Below are 13,349 nucleotides of genomic sequence, written 5' to 3'. Positions count from 1 at the left end.
CTTTTTAGCCAAGGGGGTGGGGGTTGTTCCTTAGTTAAAACTCTTATTTCAAACTGACAGCATCATCTTTTCTTTCCTGCTGATACACAGAAAGTGGTGCAGGATAGTGTGTCTTCAAGGGAAGCAGTCTGGAACAATGAAACTTGATCTCATCTCTCTATTAACCACATAATAACTACAGATGTATGGAGAGGTCACTGTTCAGCCCTCGGATGGGCATGGTCTCCTCAACCTCACCCAGGAGGTGGAAATGGCATTTGAAGGGGCACAAAGTTTGCCACCCCAAAATGTCTCTCTGGCATGTGGATGATGTTGAGTTGGAAGCTAATTAAGACCCAAAGACTCAGGAAGAAATAATGACCTTCCTCAAACTGCTGAAGGAATTTTGATTGAGGGGCCATTACAGGGAGGGAACTATTACCATCGATGACGATAGTATGAGGGAGGTGTGGTTGACAGGGGGAAACTAACAAAGTCTGTCTTTTAAAATTACTCTCTGTGCCCCACTGTTTCTGCAGGACATAGCAAACATTTATTTACCAACCATTTGCTTTCCTATCTCCCTGTAAATTGTCTTCCTCCCCTTTGAAATTCCCAAACCACTGTCCTGACATCCTCTTTTTTCTTCAGCTGAAGATGGTATTTAAGGTGAGGGTTTCAGCCATTTCGGTGAGTTACTCAGTTTTCCCGGGTCTCTCCCATGTATACGTGTCATTAAACTTTTGTTGATTTTCTCCTGTTACTCTTTCTCATGTCTATTTAATTCTTAGATCAGCCAGAAAAACCTAAGAGGGTGGGGGGAAATCTCTTCCTCCCCACTGATGCACAATTTTAGCCATCCTAAGAGTTTATTGAATGGGTCATGGAATAAAGTTCATAAATAGATGCTGTAGTGGGTTGAATTGTGTCCCTGCCAAAATGCCTGTCAGTGAAAAAATTCACCAATAGTCAATTAAGAAAGAAATGGAAAATTTTATTTGCACTGGCTTGACAATTATTATGTGGAGGACAGTCTTTCAGAAAACTTGGAGTACTGTTTTGAACAGTAGAAGTCAAAGCATAATTAATTATATAGTTTCTGAGGCAAAGGATTACATATGAAATGACATATTGATAGTTAGTCCAGACCTGCATGCGGCCACTTGCAAGATTAAGACAGGCATGCTATCTGTGAGAAATGAAACATTGCCTGCCATATCCGTAAACAAAGGATGTCACAGTCATCAGTGATCGCAGCCACCTTTGGTGGTGAGCCCTGAGGGAACTCAGGAAGGAAACAGAGAATAACTACCATCTAGCAGCCATCAGACTGCAGCCACTCCTGATGGTGAGGCCTGAGGAACTCAGGATGTGAAAACAGGATACTGGCCCCCATAGCTGAGGTGCACATCAAAGAAATGATTTCAGTGAGCCCAGACCCTCAGACCTTCCCATACATAGAAATGCACTAAATTCCTTAATTTGGGATGTCTGGCTTTCTTTTATTAGCAGTAATCTTAAGCTCCTGTTACCTGTCTTTTGTTATAAAACTTCTATATATCTTAGCTCCCCCTTTGCCTCCTCAGAGCAGTTTTCTCAGGGTTACTTCAGATATTTCCTCCCAGGCTTAATTTCTCAGTTTTGTCCACCAAATGAAATGGAATGCTCAACTTTTAGGTTGTGGATTTTTTTTGGGGGGGGGCAACAATTCCTAGAGATGTACTGTGCTGTTGCCAGGAGAAAACTGCTCTCCGGATCAAGCAGGCATTCCTGTTTCTTCTAAGGAAGTCTCATTAAGGTATAATGCAGATGCACAATGCATACTAAAGGGGAGGAGATAGTCACCCACATGACAGAATTTTACGTTTAAATTTTTTCCCCGTTTTGCCTTAAAAATCTTTTTGTTTCATTGTATGTAAATAGTACCTTAATACAAGAGGCATTTCCTGGCCACTCCAGTCACTGACTACCATAGTGCTCCTGATTCTAAACTCTGAAATGGTGGATGTGGAGATAGTTTTTATAAAACTCACCCTGTCTTTGCATGAAGATCTTGACTGCACAAAACATTTTCAGACTCCTATAGTGTCCTTGTTTTCTATGTTCATCATACGCTGAGGTGGCCCTGCCATGCAAGAAGGTGTGCTTGTCCTTCAGCCCTTGTGTTGCAACTCCACACCCCCTGTTGTGGGCTGAAGGGGGACCCCAAAAACAAGTGTTCAACTCCTAATCTCTGCAACTGTGAATGGAAACTTCTTTGCAAATAGTGTTTTGCTGATTAAGGTATGGATCTTGAGGGTAGATCATCCTGGGTTAAGGTGGCCCTGAATCCGGTGTCCCTGTAAGAGAAAGGAGAGGGAGGTTTGAGACACAGTGTCATGAAGAGGTGACCACATGGTGACAGAGGCAGAGACTGGTGTGATGTGGCCACATGCTCAGGGAAGCCTGGAGCACCAGACAACATGAGAGAGGCATGGAATGGATTCTTCCTCTCAGGCTCCAGAGGCAACCAACACAGCTAAAACGTTGACTTCGGATGTCCAGTCTCCAGAACTGTGAGAGACAGTCCTGTAGTTTTAAGTCCCCTAGTGGGTGGTGCTTGGTTAGGGCAGAGCCAGGCACTACTACAAGACTCCTTGTGCTCCACTCTGCTGTGGGGATACTGACTCTATGCGGCTCTTATCAGCTGTTTCCCACTAGGTTAGAAAATGGGTATCAAGGGAGCAGCACACAGCCTGGGGGACAGTCCCAATTCTGTCCCTCTTAGTTGTCACAGTGCTGTACCTCAGTTTGCATTCTTAGCACTCTGTGGAACCAGCAGCATGGGGTCTCTACTCTGCTCCCCAAATAGGGGCCTGACATCTATGGGTAAGTCCTCAGCTCCTGAAGTGACATAGAAGGCAGGGAATGGAATGAATGGATGAGTGGAACAATCAATATGGGACATATTCCTAACAATAAGCACCAACTCCCTGCATGTACCAAGCATAAGATCACTTCAGGAGGCTTTCAGGATGGTAACATCACCCCCAACCAACCAACAGTCCCCTTCAAGTTCAGATGTGACTATTTCCCAGAGGGAGACCAAAAAACCTTCCCCAAATCACCTGGTAAAGAATAAGCTGGGGTCTCAGAGACAAGATTTTCATTGTACGTATGGTAACTGGGCAATCCCAGAGCTGGGGCTACTGCAGGTCACTCCATTCCTACTGTATATGAGGACTTGCAAAGGAATGCCTTAGCACAGAGCTTTGTGTGAATGCCCTTGGTTTGCATCCACTGGGGGTCACTGCACACTGTGGATTGGAGGGCCCCTCTCCTCCTGGCTCTCCATCCCTGCTCCTCTGTTTCACATGCTCTCTGTCCTTCCAGCCACTGTCTTACCTTTCCCTTTAACGACATAAGAAGTAGATGATTCCACTCGTTGCAAGCCCCATTGCAGTGAGGATCAGAGGCAAAGTTACTGTCAACACTGTGCTCAGGAACCCTGTGGAGGGAGTTGAAGGGGTTTCCGGGGAGTCAAGAATATCAGGGTGAGAGAGCTTCTTTGTTCTTAACATACTGATGCTAGAGGGTTCATGTTTACAAAGTACTCTGAGATGTCTAGACGCAGCATATTGTGCATTTGTTTAGCTAGAGCTAGTCAGATGCACAGGAGATAGATAGTAGACACAGGGAGAGAAATGGTGAAACAAAGGTGAGACAGAATGTTAAACATTGGGTGAACCTGGGTAAAGAGGGTGCAGAATTCTTTGTAGGATTCTTTCAAATGTTCTCTAAGCTTGAAGTCACTTAGAATAAAAATTGTATACACAGGTAAAGTTGAAAGTCACCGAGATGTCCTTCAGAGGGTGATGTGTATAAATAAACTATGCTTCATAAAAACTATGGCATGTTATTCAGCCCCTAAGAGATAGAGACTTTCAAGCCATGAAAAGACATGGGAGAACCATAAATGCATATTCTTCAGTGAAAGAAGCCATCCAAATAGGCTACATACTGTATGATTCTAGCTCTGTGACATTCTGGAAAAGGAAAAACTACATATAAAGAAAAAGATCAGTGATTGCTAGGAGCTGGGTGGGTGGGGATAAATAGGTGGACACTTTAGGGCAGTGAAACTACTCTGCATGATACTGCAGTGGTGGATCCACATCCTTACACCTTTGTTCCAGCCCATGGAATGCACAAGACCAAGGTGACCCCTGATGTAAACTGTGGACTCTGGGTGATGATGTGTCAATATAGGTTCATCGGTTATAACACATGTACCACTCTGATGGGGGATGTTGATAATGGGGGAGGCTGTGTGTATGGGGGCAAGGAGTATATGGAGAAATCTTTGTTATCTTCTCTCTCAATTTTGCCATGAACATAAAACTGTTCTAAAAAATAGTGAATTAACAAACTAAAAAAAAAATGTTAATATGGGGTGAATGCTTCTCTTTCTTCTAAAAGGCAAAGCTTTCCCTGGGTCTCCCTCTATACCCCATCTCTGTTCTACTTCAGTAATAAGCATGCAAAACTCTGCTTTTCCCCTTGACTCCCACTCCAGCAGGCCATGGACAGAGATCTGCTGCCCTGTCCACTCTTGCTGCAAGCCTCTAGGCTCCCTCCTAATGTCCTGGCATCTGGGGCCATAAGCACCTGCACTCAGAACTTTAAAGGCCAGAACTGAACAGAACTCTTACCTGACAGGTCAATCTCAGTTACCTTCTTCTCTCCAAGGAGGGGATTGGAGATGGAGCAGGAGAGGCCTGTCACATTGCTGCCCTGGAGGGTCACATTGGACACCACAGTCCAGAGGCCAGTTGTTGGTGAGGCTGAGAGACTGAGCACAAAAGGTAAGACATGTTTCTTGAAGTCTCTCCACTCCACCTGTGGCTCCAGGTACCAGCCCTCCAAGAGGCACTCTGCCCTGATGACTTCCTCCTGGTCAACTTCCACTTGAATTCTGGGCTCTGAGCCAGCCCTTTGGGAAAAGACGCCTGTTCCAATCTCTGCAGCTGCTGCTGCTTCCATTAGAAAAACTAAAATCTTGAGAATTTCCAATAGATGTTAGGTGTTCTTACCAAACCACCTACCATGTGTAATATTACACTCCAAATATGTTACCCTTATTTCCAGAAAAAAACAGCAAAGAAAACAAAAATTTCAGGACAATTAAATACCTTTCTAATATTGCAAAATTAGCACCTCTTTCTCTTCCTCCTTTTCTCTCTCTGACCCTCTCTATGTCTCAGTTGTTACTGTGTCTGTTTCTATTTCTCTCTTTTTGATTCTATCTCCCTGTCTCTCTGTCTCTATCTGTCTCTTTATCTGTCTCTCTGTCTGTCTCTCAATGTTTCTTTCTGTATCTCTGTCTCTCTTCATGTCTATGTCTCTGTCTCTCTCCATCCCTCCCTCCTGCCCCTATTCCATTTTAGTGGGGTGATTAAGGAAAGGAAAATTATGAATAAAGCCACATACATAATCAGAATTATATTTTCTGAGATAAACTGCCCTTGTGCAAAGCATCTGATAAATGGATTTGCTTGGAAGCGCATTTTGTGGGAAGTTCTCAGGCTTATGCACTTTGGGCTACCAGGGGGATGAGCTGCAGCCTGAACCAAATTTGGGGGATGAAGCTCTTGGGAAGGCCAGGGGCCCTACCAGTTGAAACTTACCTACCACCCTTAGCCACAGTGTAGCCTCACTGAAGCCCTTATCACTGAATTGGCAGTGGAATGTCCCATTATCAAGACCATTGGCATTGTGTATCCTCACAGCTGCTTGACCCTGGGCCACATAGTCCTTCACAAAGGTTGTCCTTCCCCGATACAACTCCACCTGCTCTTCCTGCACGTCTGATCCATTTCTACACACATGCACAGCTGGGGAAAGCTGGTCCCTGTACCACCAAAGTTCCATGTCCTCAATGTTGATGTTGAGAGACAGGTTGCACCATAGGTCCACATCTTCCCCAACCTTGACCTGGACAGGATCAGTAGGCCCAAATACCTTGAAATCAGCTTTCTCTTATGAGGACAGATCCAACAGAACTGGTTAGGCCAGTGCAAGGAGACCATTGGCTCTCCTATCCACACCTCTATTCCTCTTGGGGGGAATCCTTGGATCCTGAGCTAACAGGGAAAGGTGCCAGCTCTGCTCCCCTCTGGAGCGCCTCTCCTTCTACTAAGGCATTTATTCTTTTGGGTGAGCCCTAGGCATGCTGAAGTTCCTGGGCCAGGGATCGAACTCCAGTCACAGCAGCAACCTGAGCCACAGCAGTGACAATACTGGATCCTTAACCCACTGAGCCATCAGGGACCTCTGGGGCATTTTTTAACATGTTGAAGGGAAAGCTCTCCTACCATTTCCAGGGATGGTGCTGGACAGGACTGCAGAAGAACGAGGATGATGCAAAAGCTGGGTAGAAAGACATCTCGACCATGAGTCTTTGACATCCTTGCCAGGGACAGAAAGACCCATGAGACATCAGAGACAAGGTGGGGACTGATTTAATTTCTCTGTGTGTGTGTGTGTGTCTCTCTCTTTTTGTCTTGGTAGGAGGCAAGGCAACACCAGGAGACCAACAGGAGCAAAGGAAAAATGACCAGAAGAGAATAGTTAGTTTTAACCATCTCAGCCACTCCCAACCCCTAATATGTTTTTAATCCTAGAAATAGAGAGACAACAACTACGATCTATTCTTGTGTCCGTCTACATGTGGATAGAGTTCCTCTGTCATCATCCATCCTCCAAACTCTGAGGAGAAAATCCCCCAGCGTGAATGGGTTTTATTTCCTCACCTACTCACATAGAATTTTTGCCTAAGCTCTGACCATGTGCTGTCCATAAGCATGCTAGGGGAAAAAACCCAAACTCTCTTTACGTGAATCCAAGGCCAGAACTGCATCTGTGGACCCTCTTAAAGCCCTCTTTTTTCCTCTTGTCTCCATGACAACTTCTACAATTGGAAGAGGAAGGATTCAACCCCCAGGGCTCTTTGAGAGCAATGCCTGAGGCCAAGACACTCTGTAAGCTTTACTATTAATTGTGCACTCAGTGTAGAGAGCAAGGGCTCTGAACACATCTGCTGAGCTCTCAGGATTGGCATTTATATGAACAAATAAGGAGTTATTTAGGCCAGGGCTATCATTCTGTGGTATTTCTCTTCCTGGAAAGGCCCCAGGGTCTTCCTGACACTTGAGGATGACAAGGGGGTGGAGAAAGCAGAAAGCAGGTGAGTATCCTTAAGTCAGAAAATACTCACCAGGTCCCAGTCCCGCTGCAGGCTTCCCACATAAATTCTGGTGGTACAAATTCCAGGCAGGGTGTGAAACAAGTGAACCACGCTGACTGCAGGTGGTGATATGAGAAGGGAGCCTAGGAATCCAGTGAAAGCAGCTGAGTGTCCCAGTTTCTGTAGAATCCTCCTATTCCTTTTTGCAAAAATAACCACCTGTCTTTTTGGCAGTTGCAATAGAAACACACACACACACACACACACACACTCAAGGGCTTCCTAAGGGGAGTGGTCAACAGAACTGAATACATTGAAGGCTGAAGAGCAAAATTCTGGTAGCAGGAGATAAGGGGAGAGATGGAAACAAAGGGCCAATTAAGGGCTGATGGAAGGATGGCTGTCAGGGCCAGTGCCAGAAGCCCCAAGGAGGTGCTGTGGAAATGAGAGGCAGGGATCCAGGCCAGGCAGAACCTGAGGGATTCAGATAAAGTTTCTCCATTATCAAAAGACCTCCAGTCCTGGCCAAGCTGGGCCTGGTTCCTTCAGGAAATTTTTTTTTTTTTTTTTTTGCCATCAGGTTGAAATTTGCCAGATTCTGTCTTTTCCCTCTAGACTCCTGTGCAGAAGTTCAGACAACCCCTTCTGTACCCCTTTGGCCAGGGTAGCCTGTCCTCATTGCGATCTTGACTCAGGCCAGGCTTAGAGCACTCATGTGGATTCCCCTATACCTGAGGAAGGTGCTTGGTCCAGTTGTGTTCCCGTCTGTTCTTCTTGATTGTTGACTCAAAAGTCTAGATATTTTCCAGAAGGGTTTTGGTGGGGAAAGAGCTATAGGGAAGGGCTGCATGGTGTTCTTGGAGGCGAGGTGTCAAATTTAACTTGGCAGAATGTGCCAGACTGAACGTTTGTGTCTTCTCCTTCCCAATACAGTGCTCACCTGATGCTGGCAACACCCACCCCAAAGCCTCCTCTGCATTCCTCCTCTGGCAGTGAAATTTCCATAAGCAAGTTGTTCCTCCTAATATATATCAACAAGAAGGATTGTACCAGTTCTTCGTCTTCATCCTCCTGTGCATTCTTAACCAGATGATGACATCTCCTAAAACTCAGTTTGGTGTACTTTTGAATTGCAAAGGAGGACTGAGGTCTTCACAGTCTAGAGAGCGCCCCTAAGATGAGCCAACCGTGACAGAAGCAGGATGAGGTGCTTGCATAGAAGAAGGACAAAGTGCTGTGAGATTTTGAGGAGCAACAGCATTTAACCATGATTAGAAAGTTGACATGGAGGAGGTGTGGGGCTCCACCTGCAGGGAGAAACCTGTCTTCCAGGTCAGCTGGCGGCCACCTGGATGAGGACTCTGTACTGGGCATGAGCTCAGCATGACCTGGAGCCTTTAATCTGGGCAGCAATAACTACAAAAGGCATTCACCCAACCTCCTCAGGTGCAGCATTTAAACTGAGGTGGGGATGGGCTCCCTGAAAGTGTGGAGAGGTGGATACGGGAAGCAGATGTGAGAGGCCACCTAGTGTGGGATTCCTGTCTATAAAATGTCCAGAGGAGGTAAATCCAGAGAGAGAGAAAACAGATTGGTGGTGTAGATGCACTGAGAAAATGGTGGCAAATGCGTGTAACTTCTTATTGTTTGGGGGGTTTTGTTTTAGGGTGATGAAAACATTTTGGAACTAGATAGAGGTGGTGGTTTGACAACACTGAATTTCCTAAATGTCATTGAGTTGTTCACTTTAAAATGGTTAATTATATTATTATCATTATTATTATTTTTACCTCATTTGGTTAAAAAGAAAAATAAAAAAAGAAAAATAAAAGGAAATAATTTTTAAAAGGAAAAGAAAATTGAAAAAAAAAGAAAAAAAAATAAGAAAATGGAGGGAGGCGGCAAGATGGCAGAAGAGTAAGAGGACATGGCTCACCCTGTCCCAGAAACACATAAAAAAAACCACATCTACATGTAAAACAACTCACACAGGACATCAACTGCATGCTGGCAGAAGAACTTAAACCTCCAAAAAGCGCTAGAAACTCTTGACATAACTGGGTAGAACAAAAGGAAAAAAAGAGAGAGAGAAAAGGAATTAGGACGCGACAAGCATTCCTGAGAGGGATCTGTGAAGGAGAAAGGCAACCCACACCCTCGGAAGCCACCTAACCTATGGAAAGATCAGTGGAGTTGGAGCGATCTCCAAGACACCGAGGAAAGTGCAGCAGCAAGTCTGAGAACTGAAAAATAGAGTGAGAGAAGCACAGATCTAACCACTGGCACAGGCACCACAACCTGAGAAGCTTGGGTGGGGGCTGGGCGTTCAGACCTAGACTCCAGAGGTCAGTCCCTGAGAGCAGGCTGGCATTGGTGGGGTGGAGACAGCCTAAGAATCTAGGGAGCCGTGCACCATGGGCAGGGGAAGCGGTACCCTAAGGGCTGGGGAGTGGAAAGCCACAGCAGAGGGGGCCCGGGAGAAGGTCCAGACCCACAGGAGAGATAAGGCGCCATCGTTAGGGAGGGGAGAGGAGATGGGACAGGCCACCACCACAGAAAACTCCTTATGGCCCAGCTTATGCATGCTTGCCCCCCCCACCCGCCCCCATCACAGAGGGCTGAGAGTGAGGTGCAGCACCCTGCCCAGTGGGAAGCGGAGAATGTGCGCCCCCAACCTGCGAGAAGTCGGTGCCGCTTTGCAGTTCTCCAGACCCGACAGGACCCAGGAGAAGCTGGCAGAGACCCGGACCCGCCTCGCCCTGGGGAAAGCCCTGTGTGGCTCTGCAGAGCTCAGGGCCACATCTCCGGCGCCCCGCAGAAAGCCGTGCACAACTTTGCAGCGCTCGGGGCCTTTCCTTGACCCGCGAGAAGCCCCGCGGCACTTTGCAGTGCGCTGGGCATGCTCTGGCCCTGCTTCCACCTGTAAGAAGCCAAGAAGCTTTGCAGCGTTCAGGGACCACTGGGGGCGGGGCAGGGGAGGGGGGGCGTTTGCGGCTCTCCATAGCTTCCAGCAACCTTGACGGGCGGGTCAGAAGCTGCGTGGTGCTTTGCATTGCTCCAGGCCACCTTGCCCCACAAGAAGCCGTGCTACCCACCCTGGATTGTGCCTCTCAGGCGCAACCCCTCTCTACCAGAAGTCACTTGCCAGCCCACCCTAGACCTGGTGTCTCCAGCAGTGGGAAGCCCCTTGCTAGCCCACAGTGGACGGGACCTGCAGGTGGTGGGAGCAAACCATGGCAAGTATCCCCGACTCCAGAAGTGGGCATAGTCTACCACAGCTAGGGACATCTGAACAAAAAACATTTGCAGCCTCAACCATTTCAGAAGGCATCACAGAGAAGGACATTACAACGGAGTACCACCTGATGTTGTTCTTGCTCCCCTGGGAGCACACAAACACACTGCAGCTGCCACTGCCAAAAGTTCTGGGAGGGGCCCAAATGCTTGATCACTGGTCCCTCCCTAGGAACCTGCAACTAAGAGCACCTGGTTCAGCACATCCTGTGGGGTCTAAGCAGGACCAGATGCTTCTTACATGATTTACAGGTGGCAGGGACAAACCACCACAGTTATCTCTAGCTCCAGAGGTGGCAGTGGCCCAACACCACTAGGAATTGGTGAACAGGCATCACTTGCAGCCCCATTCACCCCAAGGGCATCACAGAGGAAGGCATTGTGACTGAATCAACTATTCTATTGGTGCTTGTGCACCCTTGTGATCACACTGGCCCTGCTGCCACCACTGAATGTTCAGGACAGTACCCATATGTCAGAAATCTGTCACTTCCCAGGATCCTACAACTAGGAACAGCCTGTGGAGCACCTCTTATGTAGGCTAAGTAAGACGAATCACCTCATACATGGTCTACAGGTGGCAGAGGCAAACCACCGCAGTTATCACAGAAGCTAGAGACGATCATGACCCACTCCCACTAGGGGTCCCTGCACAGGCACCACCTGTGGTTCCAATCACCTCAAAGGAGGGCATTGCAATCAAACACAAGTCTTTATTGCTCTCACCCCCCTGGGAACTCACGCACCCTACTGCAGCTACAGCCAAATGCTCTGGTCACCTTGCAGATGCTTCTAGAGCTCATTACCACTGCCCAGGGTCCTGCAAATAGGAGTAACCTGTGCCTCCTTCCTGCAGGTCCCTGCTTCTGTTGAGAGCCCAATGAACAGTCAACGAATGCTGGCCCTACCCATTGCCCCCTTCTCCCTGAAAACACGCTAAGCATCCTGGGGATAACACTGCTCACACCAAAGAAAGAGACAGCAAAGATTCAACTTCCCACACCGAAAAAAAAAAAAATAGTAACTCGCCCCCAAAATTCAAAGGGGTATTCTTGCATAGAAATAGACTTATAAAACTACAGTTTGGCTTCCCCAAATTCACAGGAAAAAAAAAAAAAAGCAAGAAGAAGCTCAGAAACCATCCCCAGTTAATCCAACAGGAGAACTCACCTAAAGCAGTCAACAATGAAACAGAGCTCTGCAGTCTGACAGACTTCGAGTTCAAAAGGGAAATAGTGAAAATACTGAAGGAATTAAGAGAAGATATGACCAGTAATGCAGACTTCCTCAGAAAGGAACTAGAAAATATAAGGAGGAGTCAAGAAAAACTAGAAAATTCATTTGCAGAGATACAAACTGAGCTAAGGGCAATAAAGACCAGGATGAATAATGCAGAAGAATGAATGAGTGAGGTGGAAGATAGAATAATGGAAATCACCCAAATAGGACAGCAGACACAAAACCAAATGAAGAAACATGAAAGCAATATAAGAGACCTATGGGATAATATAAAGCAGGCCAATCTACCTATAATAGGAATTCCAGAAGGAAAAGGGAAAGAAAAGGGGACTGAAAATATATTTGAAGAAATTATAGCTGAAAGTTTTCCAAATCTAAAGGATACTGATATCAAGATTCAGGAAGCACAGAGGACCCCAAACAAGTTGAACCCAAACAGGCCCACACCAAGACATATTATAACAAAAATGGCAAAATTTAAAGATAAAGAGAGGATTCTAAAGGCAGCGAGAGAAAAGCAAAAGTGCTAATTATAAGGGAACCCCAATAAGGCTACCAGCTGATTTCTCTATAGAAATACTACAGGCCAGGAGAGAGTGGCAAGATATATTTAAAGCACTTAAAGGAAAAAAATGTACAACCTAGAATACTCTATCCAGCAAGAATATCATTTAAAATAGAAGGGGAAATAAACAATTTCTCCAACAAACAAAAGCTGAAAGAGCACAGCAATACAAAACCCAGTCTAAAAGAAATACTAAAAGGGCTTCTCTAAATTAAAAAAGAAAAACAGAAAAAGGAAAATCTAGGATGAAGGAAACCACAACTGGAAAGCAGTCACTTAAATGAGCCAGCATACTGATCTAAACAAAGATGTTAAAAGAAAAAGAAAAAAAAAAAAAAGACATCAAATTCATACAATTTGGGCAAGGGAAGTAAGACAAATTAGATTCTTTTCCTTTTTTTTTAAGGATGTGTTTGAGCCTATATGATTATCACGCTAAAGGAAACAGATATAGGAAGGGTTTAACATATTTAAAAAACAGGGCAACCGCAAATCAAAACTGAACATTACATTCACAAAAACTGAAAAGAAAAATATTCAAACATAAAATAAATGGAAATCATCCAACCAAAAAAGAAAGATAGAAAAGAGAAACATAGAATCAACTGGAAAACAAGGTTTAAAATGGCAATAAATACATATCTATCAATAATCACCTTAAATGTCAATGGAATGAATGCTCTAATCAAAAGATACAGAGTGGCAGATTGGATAAAAAAGCAAAAACCTTAAATCTGCTGCATACAAGAGACTCACCTTAGAGCAAAGGACACTTAAAGATTGAAAGTGAGGGGATGGGAAAAGATGTTTCATGACAATGGACTAGACAGGAAATCAGGAGTTACAGTGCTTATATCAGACAAAATAGACTTTAAAACGAAGGCCATAGAGAAAGACAAAGAAAGACACTATTTAATGGTTAAAGGATCCATTCAAGAAGAGGATATTACAATCAACAATATATATGCCCCTAATATAGAAGCACACAGATACCTACAACAAATACTAACAGGCATAAAAGGAGAAATTGATGGGAATATAATCATA

At 45.4% G+C, this 13,349-nt stretch overlaps 1 protein-coding gene across 8 annotated transcripts in view; it reads right to left on the bottom strand.

Annotated features, from left to right (window-relative positions):
- Positions 1–7,510, bottom strand: part of LOC146405399 (butyrophilin-like protein 10) — a 33,846-nt gene extending 26,336 nt beyond the window's left edge. The window contains exons 1-5 of one of the 8 annotated variants that reach the window (XM_085012153.1): positions 7,235–7,510; positions 6,333–6,520; positions 5,646–5,952; positions 3,364–3,466; positions 953–2,318 (exon numbers count right to left, since the gene is read on the bottom strand). In XM_085012153.1, coding sequence (XP_084868279.1) covers positions 3,372–3,466; positions 5,646–5,952; positions 6,333–6,425 — 495 coding nt within the window. In that variant the 5' untranslated portion in view covers positions 6,426–6,520; positions 7,235–7,510 and the 3' untranslated portion in view covers positions 953–2,318; positions 3,364–3,371. Of the gene's footprint in view, positions 1–952; positions 2,319–3,363; positions 3,467–4,670; positions 5,017–5,645; positions 5,953–6,332; positions 6,521–7,234 lie in introns of those variants that run through there. The other 7 variants (XR_014837322.1, XR_014837326.1, XR_014837321.1 and 4 more) reach the window with 7 other exon arrangements.
- Positions 7,511–13,349: the final 5,839 nt, after the last annotated feature.

Source organism: Sus scrofa, chromosome 2 (genome assembly GCF_054392235.1).
Source record: "Sus scrofa isolate SSC_HxYL_T2T_F1_AM1 chromosome 2, Sscrofa_HxYL_maternal_Yorkshire_Landrace_v2.0, whole genome shotgun sequence".
Classification (NCBI taxonomy): domain Eukaryota; kingdom Metazoa; phylum Chordata; class Mammalia; order Artiodactyla; family Suidae; genus Sus; species Sus scrofa.
The sequence above is the reverse complement of the archived record's forward strand: the minus strand, read 5'-3'. Positions and strand labels throughout refer to the sequence as shown.